The sequence below is a fragment of the Tympanuchus pallidicinctus genome, unplaced genomic scaffold (assembly GCF_026119805.1).
Source record: "Tympanuchus pallidicinctus isolate F22 unplaced genomic scaffold, pur_lepc_1.0 scaffold11, whole genome shotgun sequence".
Classification (NCBI taxonomy): Eukaryota; Metazoa; Chordata; class Aves; order Galliformes; family Phasianidae; genus Tympanuchus; species Tympanuchus pallidicinctus.
In genome coordinates this window covers 20775424-20796522 of record NW_026294627.1, presented here as the reverse complement: position 1 = coordinate 20796522, position 21099 = coordinate 20775424, and the positions used below count along the sequence as shown (strand labels likewise).

General features: G+C 35.4%; 1 protein-coding gene across 11 annotated transcripts in view; it reads right to left on the bottom strand.

The window, feature by feature from the left end:
* Positions 1-21099, bottom strand: part of NBEA (neurobeachin) — a 457907-nt gene that overhangs the window by 167829 nt on the left and 268979 nt on the right. For all 11 annotated transcript variants that reach the window (XM_052670998.1, XM_052670989.1, XM_052670990.1 and 8 more), the window contains one exon: positions 15772-15896. In XM_052670998.1, the coding sequence (XP_052526958.1) occupies positions 15772-15896 (125 nt within the window). The remainder of the gene's footprint in view (positions 1-15771; positions 15897-21099) is intronic.

Here is a 21099-nt window from a genome sequence, read left to right as displayed (position 1 = left end):
TGTTATTAAAAACAGTGGGGAAGGTGTTATAATTTTCTCTCTACTCTTACATGATTCTTTTAATTATTTCATACACAGGTGAGTTGCAGCAAATAAAAATACTGGAATACAATGTCTTTACTCCTTTAGAATCTTTACTCTGAAGATCATTGTAAATACGCCACTTGACACTGAACACCACCATAAGCTGAGATAGTCTCCCATTTTAAATAGTCTAATATTAGCTTCCTGATTTTTATAATTCAAACTACTATTCCTGAAACAACATGGTTAAGACACACAAGGAAGAAAAACAACTTTTTCTATAAGCCCCAAATTAAGGTCAATGTCTTTAGTCTTCCTACTTGTCACTCTCTCCATTAGCACTGTGCTGATACTCACATAGATAATACTGATGTCAGTATCTATATTGGTATACTGATATTTTTGCTGTGTTCAAAATAGGCTGTGATCTTTACCTCATTTATAAGGATTTCTATTTAGTGTAACAATCTGTAATTATTCACCCAATGTACAAATGAATCTTTTTTTTTTTTTTTTTCTTAATTTATAAAAAGGAGCAAGAATTGGAATTCTGGAAAACACAAAGGAGTAATGTGCTGTAACAGACCTTCTAGTGAGTGCTATGAAAGTTTCTGTAATTTCTAAGAAGTGGTGATTTTCAAATGAAGTGCTCACAGAATTCTAATCCGGAATAATCATAGCATCAGTAATTTCTGTAGCAAATGATTAGATTAGTGACTATCCTTGAAATTATTTGTGCACAAAGAGATATTTTTAAAATTACTGGAAAAAAGTTCCAAGTCCCAGATGATTACTACAACGCATCGGCAGAAGCACTTGAAATTTAGTGCATTTTAAATCTCTTGTGATGAGGGTTCCAGTAACCAAATTACAGAAATATTGCCATACAGTCATGTATGCTATGTGGTGGAGTAGGATGCATTATATTAGTTTGGCAAATTTGGAGCTTAGCAACAAGACAAATGCTTCTAAGATCTATTCTGGTTTATAATACCAAACATACATTTATCTGAAAAAAACATAGTAAATGGTGCTTCTTTCTCATGATGGAAAAGGCTCTGGTTTGGCTGTTGTTTAAATTTATCACTTTGTTGAGTGTGCCTCAGTTTTGCTGTACTGTACTAAACATTTATCTAAATGAAAGTGCACAAGACCCAGAGTTGCCCTTCAATCACTATATCCTTTATGAATTAGAGTTCCATTTATCAAAATTACAGCAAGAAGAGTAGGGTCTCACAGGGCTGTCTCATTACAAGGCTTGTAAACACTGTCCTTACAAAGAAATGGTTTAACACCTAACAAATCAAAAACTGATTGGGAATAGAATTTATTTGAGATCATCTATCTTCAGAAGACGTGCTGTACTGAGTGCACTTCTTGGCCTTTCTACCCATTCATCAAGAAATTAACAAGCGAATACCACAGACCACCAGATCTCCTTGGATCCTGAAACGTGAAATATGTTCAAAACAGATCTGTCACAGATGTTCTATTTTTATATTTCAAGATGACTTCAAAAAGGCTTTAAAATAAGAAGAGCTCTCAAAATAAGAGTAAGAAGAAAAACAACTTGTCTCTTTTAAACCAGACAACAAACCGAATAAAATATTATATGACATAAAACTATGTCTAGTATTGTTAACAATGATATAAAAAGGAGTGATGAATAAATGAATATTTGATATTTCTACATGTTTGTAAAATTTAAAACTCAAATGATTTTTTTAAAGCCACAGCAAAGTTACTATTAGGTGAAATTCATTTCCAGATACTTCATTTAAAATTGCTCCTCAGACACAAGGAACTTCTAATTTAAAGACAAAATATGAAATTCTATCTCACTGTTAGTTCCTAAGTCTAACTATAAAATGATTCAAAGACATATTAAAATAGAACAAAAAGGAACTAGGTATAATTTGAAGAAATCACCATTCACAAAATCATAAAATGGTCTGGTTTGAAAAGGATGACCAAGATCATCTAGTTTCAACCCCCTGCTATGTGCAGGGTTGCCAATGACTAGACCAGGCTGTCCAGAGCCACATCCAGCCTGGCCTTGAATGCCTCCAGGGATGGGGCATCCACCAGCAATCTGGGCAAACAATGGGCCATACAGAACTGGAACAGACAGATGTTATCAGTTGAATCAAGCTCCTTATTAAAATATGTTTTTCTAGACTAGGGCTTAGAAAGAAACCTTGAAATAAGCAGCAAAGTATTTCTTAAAATAGCAATTTGCAAAGAACTTAGTGGAAATATGTCACTTGGCAGTCACGGAAGCACAGCTGAAGTTAGTGCTCTAATTTCTTGCAACTTGAAGGTCCTGCCTGAAAAGTACTTGTGAGAATGTAAAGACAAATACGATGGTTTTAAAAAAGAAACAACTTTTACAACACTTGTTATCTTCTTGATTGCTGCTAAAAATGGCTACCTACAGTAGCTTCACAATAACTAAAGATCATCTTTAACATAAAGAAACCAACTATCGTTGATCTACAAAAGCCCAACTTCCATATTCTTAAAAGGTTTTATGAGCTGCACAGTAAACTTGCACAGCATTGCCACAGATTTACTAATCTCTCTTCACATGCCATTAATATTCCTTAAAAAGTGAAAGAAATTAGCAAGCTGACCAAAAACCAAAACAGAACAGAAATCTAATTGTTTCCCCAGAACATGAAGACCTGAAGTTATATTGCAACACTCCTAGAAACACCTAAGTACGCAATAAATAAATAAATAAATAATAATATCTGACTTTTTGCCTCTCAGTTAAATCAATACATTCTGTAGGTCACAACAGGTTCTAAAAATTTGAACTTCAAAGGCAGTGGAAGTGTCCAACCCTATAAACAGTGTTCCTAAATTAAATTTTAAAATAAGCAATACAAAGATACTGTTGATTACATTTCTGTTCATGTAAGTTTACTTCATTAGACTTTACCGTAATTACTATGATTTAGTTGAGCACAGGAAGGGACTCTCTGGTTCTCCCTTCAGTGCTGCGAATTTAATTATATTAAATATATTCAATATATTCAAATAGAACATTTTAATAGATCTTTCTTTCCTGCACATAGTACAGAGTGAGGTAATAGCATGGTTAATTTTAAGAAAAGTTTGCTTGGTAATAGTGGAACCACCAAAAGGAGACTACTGCTTCTTATAAAGTTATTTCCATAGTTTACTTCAACGAATTACCGATAAGGCAATTTATGCAGTGAGCGCTCTTTGATCTTTGAAGAGAGATGGCAGAATGGAAAGTTAACCTCATTTTAATGTTACCTAAATATACTGACAGGAAATTCTAATGTTCCCAAACATCTGGAAATCTGCTTCATGGGATGGTGTTCTTTTCTATAAGAAAGCTTTTTCATATATTGTCTTTTACAGTTTTATGTGGCTTCTAAAGGGGAGTTTTGACATAAGTATAGTCTGTTCCCTTTATGGTAAAATGCTGCATTTAATTAAAAACTCTCTTTTATAGAATCTAAAGTACAGTTTTTGTGAAGCTTAGCTCTGCTCAGAAATTTTTATGGGTAAAACTGCTTTTCTTCATTACAGATCACTGATACACTCTGCTCTGTGGAATGCTGCTTTTGTGGCTGAATTATAATCTAAGGTAGTTTTTAGTATGTTATTAAGTAAAGGAATACAGATCTAGTTCCTCACAGCAGACTGCCTCATAGGTGAGCATGTGAACCATGAAACTGTATCATAGGTAAAATGTAATTTACCAACAGTGTTTTTCTTGGAAGACAATTTTTTTTGTTGTTGCTTGTTGTACAAATGGTAACTTTTACAGGAACAGTAAGCTGATGTGCATACAGAATTAAAGCACCTCTTTTTTTTTTTTTAATTCATCCAATAAGATTATTGCTTGGAAATACCATTTATAACATATAAATAACATTTCAGGAGATCATCTTCCTGTTTATATATCACAACAGTTTAAAATCCTGTTTTCATTGCTAATCTTTACAAACTCGATTAGGCAGCGGGACCCCCAGAGCAGTTGCAGTTATGGAGAGCGGCTGCTTGTCAGTCTGCAGTACCTAGCAAGATTAAATAACGACACAGTAACCACCCCTCCCCCCCCCCCCCCCCAGTGGCCCAATGCTTTTCTACTGGCTTCAGAGCCAGTCCTCACGGGGCTGGTTCACTTGGTGAGAAGAGTGGGGCAGGTAGCTGCGCCTGCTCAGGAGCCCTGTAGGAGCAAAGCACCGCAACCATCGTGACAAACTGTCCCCACCTGTGTCTTCTGGGGCTGTGATTTAAATTGCAATGTGTTCCCCAAACTGGTGCCTTTGACTGGCGTATAATTTAGTTTCCCTGGAGAATCAGAGAAGTGACTCTCATTAAAGGAGGGCTGGTTTTAATAGATTTAATAAAAGCCAGAGGAATCTTAAATCATATTTTCATTATCAAAGATCTTTGAAGAAATGAGGGAGAAAAACTATGAAAATTGTGTGGAAATTAAAAATTGCATGTATTTACTTTGGAAATTGCTTCCTACTGAAAGTAAAAGCAAACCACGTTTTCATATTCCCTAATAGATGAACATCAGAAAAATTAGTCAGAGACATTCCAAACATTTTTCCCTCTTATTTAATTTTTATACCTAACATCAGGTCACACAAACTTCTTTTGGTGAGTCATTTGTAAATAAATATTGTTGTATACTTTTCCCTCTTAAAAATTCTCAAACGTTTGCATCATAAAAGTGAGACTGGCACCAACTGAGAATAAGGGCAAAGCGAAAGTCAATGTGCTTCTCAAAAGAGGTTGAGGGCTTTTTTAACAATAAATAGTTGTGGTTCAAGTCAAAGTGCTACGTACCAATATAAAAGGTCCCATATAAAAATAAAGATGAAGCTCTCATGCTTGGCAGTCACTATTTTTTTTTATTTTACAGACAGAAGGGGCTATGAAATTAATTTTTAGAAGCTGTTAATATTATAATTATTTGAGATTTCAGGCGTTCTGAGCATGTGAGAAAGAACCTGCACTGGTTTGTCACTGACCACAGGGAGCCAGCGGGGGACAGAGCGGATGTTACAAGGCATTTTCACACTCCTGAAGGGCAGTCCTCAGTCTCACTGCAGCTAGAAGTGCTTCTCACTGGAACTTAAACTAGTCAGGTGTTTATATTTGGATTAAGATGTAGTTTGCCACTGTAACTCGTACACACAAGAATGGATTCATATTTCATGACTGATGACCTTTACAAATCCCTGTCAGTTTGAAATGTAGCCTCTTGGTGGATAGTGTAGTTTGATAAACTGTAGAAAGAATCCAAATTTCCTGATGTGCAGTGGATCACTTAAACAGGCACAAATGATAAACAAGAAAAATAATTAAGAGCAATAAAATATTCCTATTTCCAACCATTTTTCAAAAGTACAGTGTGAGCCGACAGGAAAATAACTACATCACACCAACAGTTATTGCTCAGTGGAAAGGACATCAAGGACACTTGCAAGTAAGAGAATTGGATCAATATTAACGCGATTTTCATTTCATGCTTCCCCAACTCCAGTAAGCTGACAATATACTCTGATTATGTGAACTGCCTCTGAGTAACACAGAAAAGGTTATTAGAGCAAGAGGTGGAAATGGAATGCACTTTTTATATTGACAGGTCTGCTAATAGAGTGTACTGATTTTCAAAGCCGTGCAATGCTTTTTCACAATTTGGTTTTGACAGCAAAAAGGAATTTCATTTATCATTAATTCAAAATATTCACATGTAAGCAAAGGTTTCTTAAAACAGGGCACTGAAGAGGGTAATCAAACTGTTTCAATAGAAAAATACAATTAATAAGGTAAGAAGGAAAGAGGATTGAATTTAAATATGTATGACATGATAATGAAACAATGAAATAATTCTGTTAAATGATTCATTCCATTCTTTCGAAATAGAATCTGTTAAAAACTTTTTTTTTTTCTTTTTTCCTAAAGAGAATTTACAAATGAAAAGTAAGTAATCTCTTAACATTCAGGCCTGTATTTTGTCTTGAAAGTGTTACATTAGTTTTAAGTTTGAAATACTTAAAACATGCACACATCCTACAGGAAAAACCATGTTCTACCCAAAGACACAATCAAAGTTTGCTGTGGGATTGTGCCCACATACGCTAGCCTTAATTTCACTCCCTGCTCAACAAAATTCTAATAGAGAAAGCTAACCTTTTAGTGCCTTTTAGAAACACAGATGCTTGGTACACACTGGCAGCTCGATGGCAATGCACTGGCATATAAGAAACCTGATCTTAGCTCCTATACCAGGGCATTCTACACCAACATTTCTAAACCTCATCTAATATTTAAAAATTAGAGCATCCAAACCACTGAGTCTGGTCCAATCCCAAGGATATTTCATATAAAAGATTTATCTGTAGATTTATGCTCTGCCTTCTAATTTCTTAATTATTCCTCTCTGCGGCCAAAGCACGGTCAACTTTGTCTTTTCTAGAAGGCATTTTTGTCCCTCACTGTCTATGGTTTTGCTATCAGATTCAGACAAGATCAGCTCTTTTGAAACAGGCATAATAACAGGCATAACAGAACAGAGACATAATAAGACAGCTAAGAAAGAAAGAAGTAGCAAGTAAGTTTAGAATGGTTTTATAGTAAGTATCCGAATTCCCACAGTAAAGCGGTTATTTAAATTCTATTAAGACTACTTATGCACAGAAGGAAGACTCAAAAGCTTCGAGATAACCATTTGCCAAAATGTCTAAAATGATCTTTGCTCTCTAGAATGGTAATAATTTCAAATGAAATCCTGCTCTTTTGAGACATACAGAAAAAGATCTTATGCAGTCTTTACATATGAAAAATTTCCAATTCATGCATAGTGTCTTCTTGAATTCCTTCTTAAAAGGACAGTCCCCATTTTATATTTGCGATAAATTTGTCCACAGAGTAATCTTATTACAATATGTAGATTCATTCTTCATTACTCTCTCCTTTACTGTGCAGTCCCAATAGGTTGAATATGCTGCACTGATATCTGGTTTTGTTTTTTTTTTTCTGTGCAAATTTCATATCGTCCTCACATGGATTCCCACATCTTTAGAACTGGGATACATCATTTTCACTTCAGCAACAACAGTAACTGGTGGGAGGAAATGTTTCTATTTCTGTGTAGATCAATGCCTATAGCAACATCAGACAAAGGGCAGCACCCACAGGATATTCACATTTGTGAGACAGCAGCGTGGCCCTAACATTGGAATACTTGTGTTTAACTCTTAGCTCTGCTAAGGGACTATATCCTAAAAGAAAAAAACAAAAAGAAAAAACAAAAAACAAACAGCAAACCATTTAGGCCAGGCTGTTGTAACAACATGAGCTCCTAGTTCCTGAACCTAAAATGCAAAATTAAAATCAAAACTTTTCTATTTGCTTGATCAACGTCAGAATTTTACACAGGATTTATCTATTTTTTCAAAACAAAAATAGCTGCAGCTAGAAAAGCTCTTGGGGGTACACTTTAACAGATAAAAGCTACACAGTAACAGTACATAAGATATCACTGAGATAAAGCAGAATCTGAAGATGTGTTACCAAAACAGCTCATGGAGATCATCTGCCAGATTTTCATTGTTTTGTCTCTGAAATAGGGGAATGGCAATTGCTGTCCTGGGTGTATACCAAGGAAAGCTAACTTGCAGAAAACTTAGCAGCAACCAGTAGTAAAGGAAAAAGGAAGTAGGTGTTTTATTTCATTTTCTCTTAACCTGCAGTGTGGCGTTTGTGACATCTTCCATTCTGCTTTGCAAACACTGACAAAAAGTGCAGACCTTCCATGCAACTGTGGGGATATTTGCAAAACTGCTGTTGTTATGTCAAATTTTCAATAACTCTTCTCAATTCAATGTGGAAATGAGATGCTATTTGACAGCACTATCAGCTTTTTTTGAAGACATAAGATTGAGTGATTTGAATTAAAAGAGACACCAGGGAAGCATGCGTGGAGTGTTATGCATAGTCTCCTCAGCTCAGAGTGTTTGTGTATTGTAGATGACGTTCAGGTGTATAACAAATGCACAGGGAGGTATACTCTTTAAGCATACAAGGAGAAGAAAAAATTACGTCACGATGTTGCATATATGATACGAAAAACAAAACCAAATACATAACTGGAAACATAATACACTAGCTGATAGAATTCTTAACATGGTGTCTTCCTTGACATGCTACTTAGTGCTATATTTGAGAACTTAAATCACAATCTATTTGGCTTTTAATACAGTGCTTTCTGGTGCTTCTGCATTCATGTCTGCACCTTGCACTATGCTGAAACTCTCAAAATCTTCCAGTTTGCACTGGTACTTTTTGAGTGTATTTCAAAGGTGACTCTATAAAATGAGGACACATGAAATAAGGTCTATTGAAGAACTCACTGTTCATGTATGGATATGGAGCTGTTATGAAAATTCCTGTGCTAGATATGGCAGATAACAGAAACCAGATAAATATCATTGTGAGGTTGTTAGGATGCAGTTGAAACTCATTTCCTATTACCTCCTCAGACAATAGTCAGCTACTGACAAAAACAGCAGTGTCCAGTACTCTACCTAAGCAAATTCCACTACCAATTCACCAATTCACCTTGAAGTGAAAATCGTCATAATATTATACATATTTAATGAGAATAAACTTATGTCTTTTGAGGGTACTACAAAGTACTAGAAAGAGCAAGTTAAACCCAGTATTCTAGATTTAGTTATTATCACAATTAGTAATCTAATTGTAATAACTTCTTATAGTAATCTCTAATGAAAGCTCTTACTCTTGGACAGAGTCTTCTAAATAATATTTTATTTTTATTCATATCTGACAATTACCATGTAAAATTTTAGCAAAACACAATTTCTGGGTCATATTTTCCCTAAAACTCTCTGAGGATAAAATATTTGGAAGTTTATTTGGTGAAGCAGTGGATGGCACTGTTGGGCTACAATTACAAGGCTGTAGAAGCAAATCTTAAAATGCTATACCTAAAAAAAAAAAAACCCACAGATATTTTTGTCATTCCTTCAGCTACACATTTAGGACATAAACTCATTCAGAGTGCATTGGAGATTTCACAATCAGATGTGGAATTTAGTTCGTGTACTGAAATAAAGTTGTGCAATCAGAATATTACCTTAGGTGAAAGAGATAACCAAGAACATTACTGATTTCAACATTCAACATAATTTTCTTAATATTAAATCATACATCTAACCCTGGGCATCTTGTCTAACAAGTAGTGCTTGGCTGGTAATGAAACTAATGGAGACAAAGAGAGCTGAACAGAGAAAACAGAAAGAAAATGGTGCTCCATGTGAAGCAGAATGGCTTACACATTGTGTCATGTGGCAGCGTGACCACATTTAGAGTAAAGAACAAAGGAGGCTTACTTGATGACACATGGGAGCATCGTTATGGATTAATTTAATGACTGCATAAATATTCTTAAAATGCTTACCATGTTACATCAAGTAACACGTGATTTCTGCCTACAAAATAAACGGTATTTCTTAAGACTACACAAAACTGCCTGTCAACCTGTGTTCACTTACAGGCTAAAATAAAGTGGGTATGTATGGAGTGAACGAAGGCAGTTTACTTTTAGTTAGGGGCTTCTGTTTTCTTTAGTTTCTCTTTTACACTCATACATATGACATTACTCAATATTAGTTCTGAAGTTATCTGAGATAAGGGTCATCACCTGCATTTCTCAAGAGCAAAGTATTTTATAATGCTTTGTGTGTGACTAATTTTCTGGGCAGCGTGGGATACTGCACTAAATAAATAAAAACAAAGCAAAACAAAACAAAACCAAAACTTACCAGAAACATTTTAGCAACTCAAGTATTCACAACAAACTCAATCTGAATACAATACACCAGAAGGTTATGCTGCCATCCGTCCATAGGAACCTCAACAGGCTTGAGAAATGGGATGACAGGAGCCTCATGCAGTTCAGCAAGAAAAAGTGCACCAGATGAGGAACAATCCCAGGCATCAGGACATGCTGGGGGCACCCAGATAGAATGTAGCCCTGCAGAAAAGGACCTGGTTGTCCTGGTAGACACCAAGCTGAACATGAGTCAGCAATGCGTTCATGCTGCTAGGAAGGCATATGGTCAAATATGGAATGCTGTGTTCAGTTCTGGGGCCCATAGTGCAAGAGAGACATGGACTTACTGGAGAGAGTTCAACAGATATGTCATAAATACACTGAAGGGACTGGAACCTCTAGGTTGTTAGAAATGTCATTACTGTCATCAAACTGATATGGCAATGTGCAGAACCCAAGACATAGAAGTTCCAGGAATGAGGGAAGATTAGCTTTTAGGTGGGCTTTCAGTCTTCCTGGGGTTAGGCATTTGATTCCACAATAAAGCTTCTGAACAGAGATGAAGAAATTAAACACATTCAGTTCACAGAACATTCTGATTTCTTAAATAGTCTAATCACCAGAAAACATCATAACAAGTTTGTTTATAAATGGACTTAGTTTTCTGGGACAACATCTGGTATATGCTAAATGAAACCAACTTCTCAACGGTTTCTGTGTAGTGTTTTCCCTCTACCTTGTCCTACCACTAATCACAGAACATGGGGAGCTCAGCAGTTGATGAGATAGGCATCAGGAGCTGTGGAAATCAGCTGTTCTGGACTTCTCAGCACTGAGAGTTCACTTCAGAGTTACAGCTCTCGTAACACCTTAATACATTTTTCTTTGATATTGAGGATCCTCCCAAATTTAATATTGATTTAGGGCCCAAGGGGCAGCCAGATTCCCTGTTCTGAAGACAGCCCTGGTCTGTTTAGAAGTTCCAATGGATTTCAGGCTTCCAGTTCCACAGCAGGGAATCCAAACATTCTTTAAGTTAGCACCTGCTTGAAGCTAACTGCTCTAGAAATATAAGTCCTTGAGCAGCCTGAAGGAATCCTGACTGCAATTCTTTGAAAATCTGTTGAACTCCAGCTGATTTCATGAATGTAGACTTTAGATTTGAACATCTCAGATTTCATAAGTTGATGCTTTTTAACTCTGTATAATCAAACCATATTTCTGATGATAAGCATACATAGCATATATTGAAACATAGAGCAGTGATAACAACTGCCAGAAGGAGTAAGATACAGCAGTTAGAACTGCTCTTGAAATAAGGTTGCTAATTAAATGTCCTATTATATTATGGAATGAGTAACTTAAAATATGCAAATTCAAAATCAATCACTGTAATGCATATACAACCTGTATCTGTAGCCTTGTTTCAAAACCTGCACATATCACATACTACATTACAAATGTGTTTTTTTATCTGTCATGATAATCAGCTCAACAGGCCAAATATTCCTGAGGCTAGAAATAGTTGACCAGTCTGACCGGCTTACATATCTATGTTTAGAGCATGGACACACAGTTCCTCATGTTCATGCATCCATTGCAAACAAGAAAATGTGGCTTTTCTTGGATCCCTTCTAACACAAATGGTCTATGGAACATAGTCTCCAAAGGCTGAAGGACTAAAGATAATAAATACACTACTTTGCTCTTAAATTGACCTCTGTAGAATATTACTCTATTTCACTGTCCACAGCTGTACAGCAGTGTCTCATCTATACTAACATCCAGTGACTGTAAACTGTTAAGGTGATTAACTGGAAGAGACAGTTCTTTCACCACATGTACAGAATCACTGTGAATTGGGTCATGTCTGTATATTTTATGCATTTACTGGTAGCAAAATTTGGGGAAGAGAAATAGAATCTATAATCTCTTGCACAAACTTTTCTTCTCCCCTCTTTTCAATTCCCAATTTCAATTAATTTTTTGTTAAATTACATTGAAACTCCAAGTAAACTTGAAATAAGAACTGTTTAAAATCCACTGATACTATAAAATTATAACTCTAAAAATCTTTCAGTAGTTCCAAAGCTCAGTTTATACCTTGCACTTTGATAATACAGGAAGTAATACCTCTTCAGCTTCACAAGAGGTAGAAATGAATCTTTGGATCTACTCAAGTAAGAATTTAACTAAAACAAAAGAGAACAGCAGATACAGTGCTGAAATAATTGTGCTTGAGTTTTACAACTAGATATGAAATAGACGTAAAATCCAGTGCTAAAATCAAATAATAGCTAGAAATGGAAGAGACTAATCCTAACGGAAAAAAATTATCCAGTTAATCTCCTGGAAATGTTGCTATGACTCTGATAAACCCACAGTCTCATAGGATAGCTAAGTATATAGCCACAGGAATGTGTTAAAAAATCTTCAGTTTTGAAATGCTTTTACTTGCCAAGTACTTTGAACACATACACACACACACACCTATATACTCCTATGAACATACATACACATACCCACGAGTATATTTCTTGAAAAACAGACATCTGAACATGCATACAATTGCTAAGAAACATCCTGCAGTTAAATGTATAGAAGCCTTACCATATGCCTTGTAGCAGAATTTTTTTGAAAATATTACTGCCATGCAGCAGATAACAAATAATGCTTCCTACAGTAAGAAGCTAAATTTAACACTTCATTTTAAAGCCCTTCAAGACATAATTTAGCATTTGTTGTTTCTTTTCTAAAACAAACATATAAATCACAGACATGGTTTTCATTTCCAAGAATTTTCTATTCCTTGATGACTGTGAGTGTTATATAATCACATTATCCATAAATCCAGCATCAACACTGATTTAGTACTAGAGTAGCTGTAGAGCACTTTTTTTGTTTATCAAGGTCATCTTGATGGCTGTACAAACTTAGATATATCAGGTGTTAAGCAGGCACGTCTCCAAGCAATCTGGAAATTCTCTCATCTGCAATCCTCAGCATATCTTATTATTTACTGCCAAAGAAATGATTGATTAATTTTGTCATCTTTGCTCTGTGATTTTTGCTCAGCTGAAACTGCCTGCCCTCTTCTGCAATGCCTGATCAGACCTATTTAAGCTGATGCCTTTGATCGTAGATATGGAGGAGCTTGCTTACTTAGCTTTGACTATACATTCCTCTACTGCAATATTAATGCACAAATTCCTAAATGATAACTGACAGTCAATGTAGATAACAAAAACTTGTAAGATGTTTCCACCATTTTACTGATGCTCAAAATAGATTTTCTTGTGCTAGGGGTATCAGTCAAGACGAAAAACTGCTATTAATATAACAAAAGCCTAGCAAATGTTGCTTTGATTAACAGTTTATTTCTCACAAACAAAGCATTTGAGGTCAGGAAAAAAAAAAAAATCGATTGCTGGAAAAGGATGCAGAACAATTTATAAAAATGCCTTAAATTCTTTCTATGTTCTGATATCAAGCTTAGCTGTGGAAGCTGGGGGCACTTCACTATCAAATTGTTCCAAACAGAATTATCAAAACAAAGCTAATAAAAAATTACAATGAAGGTTAAACCCTGCAGAAAAAAAAATAAAAAAATAAAAAAATCTGCCTCCAGCTCTTTATTAATCACATTCCAACACCAGAGGCTAAAAGTACATCAAACTGCACCAAATCCTTTTCACATGACAACCTCATAAATTATTCAACTCATTAGTAACACCAAGAGGCATAAAAATAACATCAGTGTTAAGGATGTTTTCTTACAGCGAAAGGTCAGCTGAAAGTTTCAGTGTTAAAATCCAAAGGCTTAGCCTCTGAAAAGTAAGTACATGTAGATAGAATCCATGAATTACAACTTCAAAGCCTGCTGCTGCTTTAAAATTCCAAGTTAATTTTGATAAATACATGAAAAATTTAAGCTTGGAATTTTTTATTTTAATCTTCCTGAAACTTTTGTCTCTTGAAACTTCTACGCAATCAGTACATTTGATGCATACTACCTTCAAAAATACCTGAGCTTTTAATTTTCCTGTATTTTGAATGCATTTACAGGTAAGTAGTGAGAAACTACATAGAAATAATATGGTAAGAAACAATAACTCCTTCAGCTTGTCTGCTTCTTTTGGTTACAGGTTTATCTCGCAGGCTGGCTCTACTATGCTGGGCATCTGTCAACTCCACTGAAATACTATAACTCAAAAACTACTTTAACAGACTCAATCTTTGCAGTATGTGGAAGCAATTAAAGTGCAACTTGTATTATAGCTTTCATAAAACAAAACAAAGCAAAAAAAAAGCCCTAACACTTCCAGCATCTTCTGAGTGCAATCTGATCCCCATGATAAAATATTCCTAATATAAAGGCAAGAAAAAAGGCTGCTTATGTAAATGGAAGGTGGACAGTATGAAGACTTAAAACTTCATGATAGCTTCTGAGTCAGATTTCTTCCTGTTTTTATGCTAGTCTGATATCTAAAATTAAAATTACTAAAATTACAGTATTTTTAAAGAGTTTTAATGCCTGAATAGTGCAGAAAGCTCATACATAGTTTTGATGATTATTTTTCTTCCAAAAGCAACACAGAAATTAGCACACTTCTGCATCTGCTTCTGATAAGATCTCTATTTTGACATTTTGGAAGGCTGTGGATAAAATAACCTTTTGTCAAATGTGTATGAGGCAAGTGTACTCCTAGGGGAAATGACTTCCTTAACCCAACTGGTGAACAGTTGAAGTTCTGCACATGACAACCTTATTTTACATTAAAATAAGTATTAAATTACATTAGCTAGTAAAACTGCACATGCAGATATTCATATGTTTAACTTTCTTTGAATCGCCGGTATTTGTTTCAGCAACCTGCAAAGCTGGTGAAATATTTAGGGTTAGCTTTATATCTATCATATTCAGAACCTCTGGCACCATTAGCCCTTGGCTGCACGTCAACTGAAAGATTTAACTTGCTTTGGGCAAATTACTCCCCTTTTCTCAGTTTTTCATATATGACGTAAAATTTTACTGCAAAATGCTAAAGAATCCTAGTGTGTTTTGTTTTTTTTTGTTTTGTTTTGTTTTTTTCCCCACTGCTACAATTAAAGAAAAATAACAGAAAAGCATCTTAGTATTCTTCAAAATATCCCCCATCTTTGATAGATTAGAGGGCTGCAGAGATTAAGGCTGAGAAGTAAATGTACTTTAGTTCTTTGGAGTACACAGGTTCAGTCTGTTGAACAGAAGACAGTAAATTACATGAAACTTTTGGATGTTATAAGGCAATTTCTAAGAGTGTTTCTCATTCCTCTTTCATACTACAGTTATCTCTCCACAATAATCTATCATCATCTAATTCTTAAATTCTAAGACTATCTCCTATGAGGCCACTAATCTATTCCATCACAAGCATCCTCAAAATACATATTTTTAAACAAGTTGTTGCGCATTTCATGACCTGCAGAAATAATATATTTTTGACTGAGACTATTCATGCCAAGATAAAAACATCTGATACATTTTAAAAGCAGTTAATTCCTTATTCATGAGAGGTCTCCAACAGAACTGTTATGACACATTAGTTTGATGGCCTAACAGTTTCATTCTGTCACTTGGGAGAGACAAGTTTGGTTACTTTTACCAGTGTCTCAAAATTAGTGTCTGGGAATGCCATGTGAACCCCTTGAGGATTAGAAAATTTAACAGCTCCCAAGCTCACATCTTCTGGTTCACTGAAGTATGAGAATTGAAAGAATTCCTTGTCTAAGAAAATGTTGCTCTAGGAATTAGCGCGATCCTTATAAAAGAAGGGACATAATTCTCAGGGATTCATGGACATGAAGAAAACATCGTTAAGATGTATTTTTAAGCAGGACTTAGTACTGACCATATTCCACAGCAGCTTTCAGAAGAGCATCAGAATGAGTAGATCCAAAAGCATTGCGAACAAATCGCCTCCGCCGGCGCAGATCGTCTTCCCAGTAATCCAAGCGCCAGAAGTCGTGCAGTTGGCTATGAAATAAAGAACACACACATCAGCACCTACCACAGCTTGAACTGTATTTACATACTATAATTTCACTGCTGCTTTTCTGTTTCAGGAATATAATCTTGTAAAAACATATAGTACTAAAACTTACAATATTCTAACATTTCTTTACATGCATTTACGTATTATAAACCTCAGCACTGCCTGTCTCAGAATGTTCTGCCTGCTGCTAAAAACATTAATCACACTGAGCCCATTAACAAATGCAGCATCAAATTACAAGTATTAATGGCACAGCTTGCTTTCTTTTACAGTGTTTTTAACAAGGCTTGTAAATCATAGAATGGACTTTAGCGCAAATAGTTTGCAATTTAATGACTATGGTCCCTTAGCAGACTGAACTTAGAAGTATAAAATATTGCCCACTTGAATTTTGTGGAACTATGATTAAACTAATGTGCTGAAATATTCATTGAAATAATTCCCCACTGCCCCTAGCAACCTGAGAAAATTGCAATTTTATTCATTATTAATAACGCTGAATTAGAGCAGCAAAAAATTCCACCATGTGGTAATTGTCTTGGTAAATTATTATTCCAGCACTAACAGAGTACTAGGATGATTTTATAGCTTCCAGCTAATACAAGCCATTAACAACCATGGCCATCTTTGTGTTACATTGCCTTTTTACACTCAAAAGCAATATTAAAGCTCTGTAGAGTGATATAAGCTAGTGTTAACCTATGTTCAACTCAAAACATATATGTGTAATCACTTGGTATTTAACTCTGCCTCTACAGAAATGACCAACTCCACCTCTAGACAACTTCTTGACCTTATCAACACAAAGATCTCCCAATTTCTCAATTTTCTAATTATGCTGTGGGATATTCAGACAAAGTTGCATTTTAAGCCAGAATGAAAAGAACTTGTTGGATCACTGTCAAATATCCAAAGTGTTTCTGGCTTCACCTTTACATTCAAAATGGTAGTTGAACATACTGTACACTTTAAACAACTCTGAAGATTACAAACTTGCAAGACCATAATTAGAGAGCCACTGTTTTAAACCAGTGCTATTCAATTTATTCAGCTCTTCATTTCAGCTGGATTTTCATAGATGTGAGTTAGGTCATTGTTTTCTATAGTCTTCACTATGGCTATGAACTTCTAGCAATTTCCAGATTAAGTGAATAAATATGTAGAATGCAGAATAATGTAGAACAGATCTTTGCAGTTTTTGCAGTCAACTTCTTTCACACTTTCATGTGTTCCCATCCAACTTTACTAAATGCTGTCATGAGGCCTGGCTCTGTTCTGGAGGGCACAGCTCAAGGGGAGCAGATGCAGCAACAAACCTTCTAGCCACTCATATTTTCAGAAGCAGTACATCATCATTTTTTTAGTCAATTATTTGTAGCCCTTTTTTTTTTTTTTTTTTTTTTTTTTTTTTTTTTTTTCATCCTGAATAACATTTTCAATATATACTTCTTGAATTGAATTGAGGGTCTTACTCTTAATGCTGCCTTGTGGACCAGACATTATTTTGCTTATGTACAAGCACTGAGAAGACATTTTTGGGAGTTCATTGAGAGCTGCTTACTCAGTGACAGCAATTCAGAGCATCTTCCATAAATGTGAGGCAGTTGCTCTGAGCTCTCACAGTGGGAAGATGCAGTGTTAGTGCCTCAGCATGCCTCCTATGTGACAGTATCTTGCTATCCTGAGTACCAGTTTTCTCTCTAGGTAAAACAGCCTACATTATTCTCATACTATGATACAGTCTTGCTAACAGATATTGTGTTAGTGTGACATGTTAGTCCATTCTTTCTCCTCCTACACTGAGCACTGAATAATTTTATTGTGACTGCTAAGTCCGTTTGACTCTTATGTGATATGAATGCAAAAAAATGGGCAGACAGCTACTCTTTGGTTTCAAACACATAGCTTAAAATCTCCTTGTGCAGTTCAAGTCAATGTTTTAAACTCACAATAGGAAGAATAGTCATAAAATCATTATGGACTATGAGAAACATTCCTTTTCTGCATCTTTCTAAGTTGTGATGAAAAGGGAGTAAAGACGTTAATGAAAATTGTTTTAAACAAAAGAGTTCTGTGAAACTGTACTTCTTCATAAAAAAATCAAGACTGTTAAGTTGATAAAAATGACACAATAATGTAAGAATTTAAAGCCTTTTACTGAATTAAGAAATACTCAAAGACTAAGATATTAATTTTTTAATTTGCTCTGTGTTTAATATGGTAATCCTTTCATTTTACTTTTTAGTCCGAAAGACATTGCATACTCTCAGCTGCAAGTAACAGACTTAAAGTTGCTACTTTAATGAAGTCATAAGTGACATGACAAAATTTCCAAACAATGTTTATTAGCTGGCATTCAAAAAAAGTTTATTAGTTAATCCGGGCTTGACATCTGAAATACTTACTAATGGTCCAAAATAAAAATTTTGAAATAATAGGATTCAAACCATATTGGTAATCACAAATTACACATCTTTTTAAAATGCAGCTGGAGTTTTTCCCTGCAGGAGAGGCTATGTCTTCAAAAACATATCTCATTTTATTAACCCAGGGCTGCAGCCCTCAATCACTGCCAACCTGCAGCCAGATGCAGTGGGAGATAAAGACACAGAGCAACTCAGGAGATCAGGTACGAGCAAGTTAGTAGTACATTTTTGTTAGGATGCATACTGTTGGACCGTTATGCAAAACTATGCATAATCCAACCAAGATTCTTACATAATTCCTTCTAAAATTATAGATGAAAAGATGGAAACATTTCTCATGAGGAAGATTGTATGGGGAAGATATGTGAAAAGAGCAACAAGATAAAAATAATGCAACAATTTTATTTATTTTAAAAAGTAGAGATTTTCATGAATTTCCATCTCCCTACTTGTGTTCCCGGAAGGACTTTCGTTCAGGGAAATAATGCCTTTTGTCTCTCTAGTTTACAGACTATTTATTTTGGAGTTTGTAGGATTTACAAAAGTTTTAATACAGTATCAAATCTGTTTTCAACTTTAAAAGGTTAAGGAAACAAGGCTTGAGAACATCGGAACATTTAGGAAACAGAAGTCATATGAATGACACAGTCTTTGTACACAGACACTGCGTACATAAACAAGCTCCATGCAGTAATAACAGAGCTTAAGATGCTTTCATCTGACCCCTTCTAAAGATTTTTCTCTCCTTAGAGAAAACACCTACAAAGTGTTTAACAAACTAGGAGGACTTGGTGCTGGTGAAATTGTCTTGGTGTGGTACAGTATTTGCTAGCAACTATCTTTCTGAATAATAAGTAAACAAAAATATGCTGGACACAGTTAAGTATATGATGGAGTATGACACCTATAGCCAAGCAAGCTAAGGAGTTTGCTTTTCTTCTCTGATTCTTGTGAAATCCTGGCTTTTAGGCTCCTGCCACCAAAAAAATAGCCATTACTTTTAAGCACAGTGTAAAATTTGCACTGAGCTGCTCATGGGGTAATGTATGCTAAAATGATCCTACATTGCAAAACTGTCTCATCATTAAGAGTGCATAATGTACTTCATATGCTATTATTCAAAATGCTTTGCAAATCTTATTTTTCTGCATGCAAGCCTATAATAGAAAGCCCATCAAGGACATGTTCATATTCTATGATTCCACATTCAAAATTCAATTACGTATTGCCTTGATACAGGAATTAAGTATAATAAAATCAGTAAAATAGTGCTTGCCTATATTTTTCTAACTTCTCTGTAATGCAGAAAAAAACCCAAACAAAACAACCCCAAAACATCACACAGTAAAACAAGACTGGACAAATCCCGAAGCAATAAAAGATTCTGAGTTACTCAGACATCAAGTAATAAACACTGTAATGTTACTAGATGGTCAAGTACTACACTGCAAAGATGTCTTGGATTCACAGAATCTGAGCTATAGATAGAAAAGTTTCTGAATCTTAACCAATCACCCTCAGATTTATGCTTAACTATTTGAGCAGTGTCTTTTCCCCTATACTCAGCACTGGTGAGGCCGCACCTTGAGTACTGTCTCCAGTTTTGGGCCCCTCACTGCAAGAAAGATATTGAGGCCCTGGAACGTGTTCAAAGGAGGGCAACAAAGCTGGTGAGGGGTCTGGAACACAGGCCATATGAGGAGAGGCTGAAGGAGCTGGGAATGTTCAGCCTGGAGAAGAGGAGGCTCAGGGGAGACCTCATTGCTCTCTATAACTTCCTGAAGGGAGGTTGTAGTGAGCTGGGGGTCGGCCTCTTCTCTCGTGTCATTGGTGATAGGACCAGGGGGAATGGCTTCAAGCTGTGCCAGGGGAGATTTAGGCTGGACATTAGGAAATACTGCTTTTCTGAAAGAGTGGTCAGGCACTGGAATGGACTGCCCAGGGAGGTGATGGAGTCACTGACCCTGGAGGTGTTCAAGGAACATTTGGATGTTGAGTAGAGGGACATGGTTTAGTGAGAGCTATTGGGAATAGGTGAAAGGTTGGACTGGATGATCTTTTAGGTCTTTTCCAACCTTGGTGATTCTATGATTCTATGATTCTATGATAAAGTGGCAGGACTTTTTCTTCTAACCCTTCTTCTTGCAAGAAATCGTAGTCTAGAAAATATTGAATGGTTGATTTATGTCATTAATATTATTGACAGAGTAATAGGATTTTACTAAAAAAATATATTATTACATTTCTCCTTGGATTAAAAATAGAAAAAAGCAGAAGACTGTGGCCACAAACTCTAGCCTAAAACTAAAAAAAAAAAAGCTAATAAATCCCAGAATAAATTAGGTTGTTTAGTTCCTAGATGACAGTACACTATACATGTTCATGTTAAAAACCTGTGGATACTCAGGCATTAGATTTTTTTCAGGAATTTAGGTAGTAGCTCTAGGTGACAGCTGTAAATCAAGCAGAATTTCTCTATGTAAAATACTAGACACAAGTAAATTCTAGAAGTGGTAATGTCTGCACATTGTCCCTCCTGCTACAATCTGCTTTTCCTGGAAGTGATGTGACTACATTGTGTCATTTTAGTAATTTAGTTATGTGAAAAGTAAAATTTTCTTAATAACGTATCTATTATTACCAAACATTATTTCCACAGCCAACTAGATTACATTTAATTTCTCATTACTTCCCCTGTTTCTTAAAGTAGTAGGTAAATGATTTCAAATCAGGCTTGTTCTAATGAAAATGTGCATAT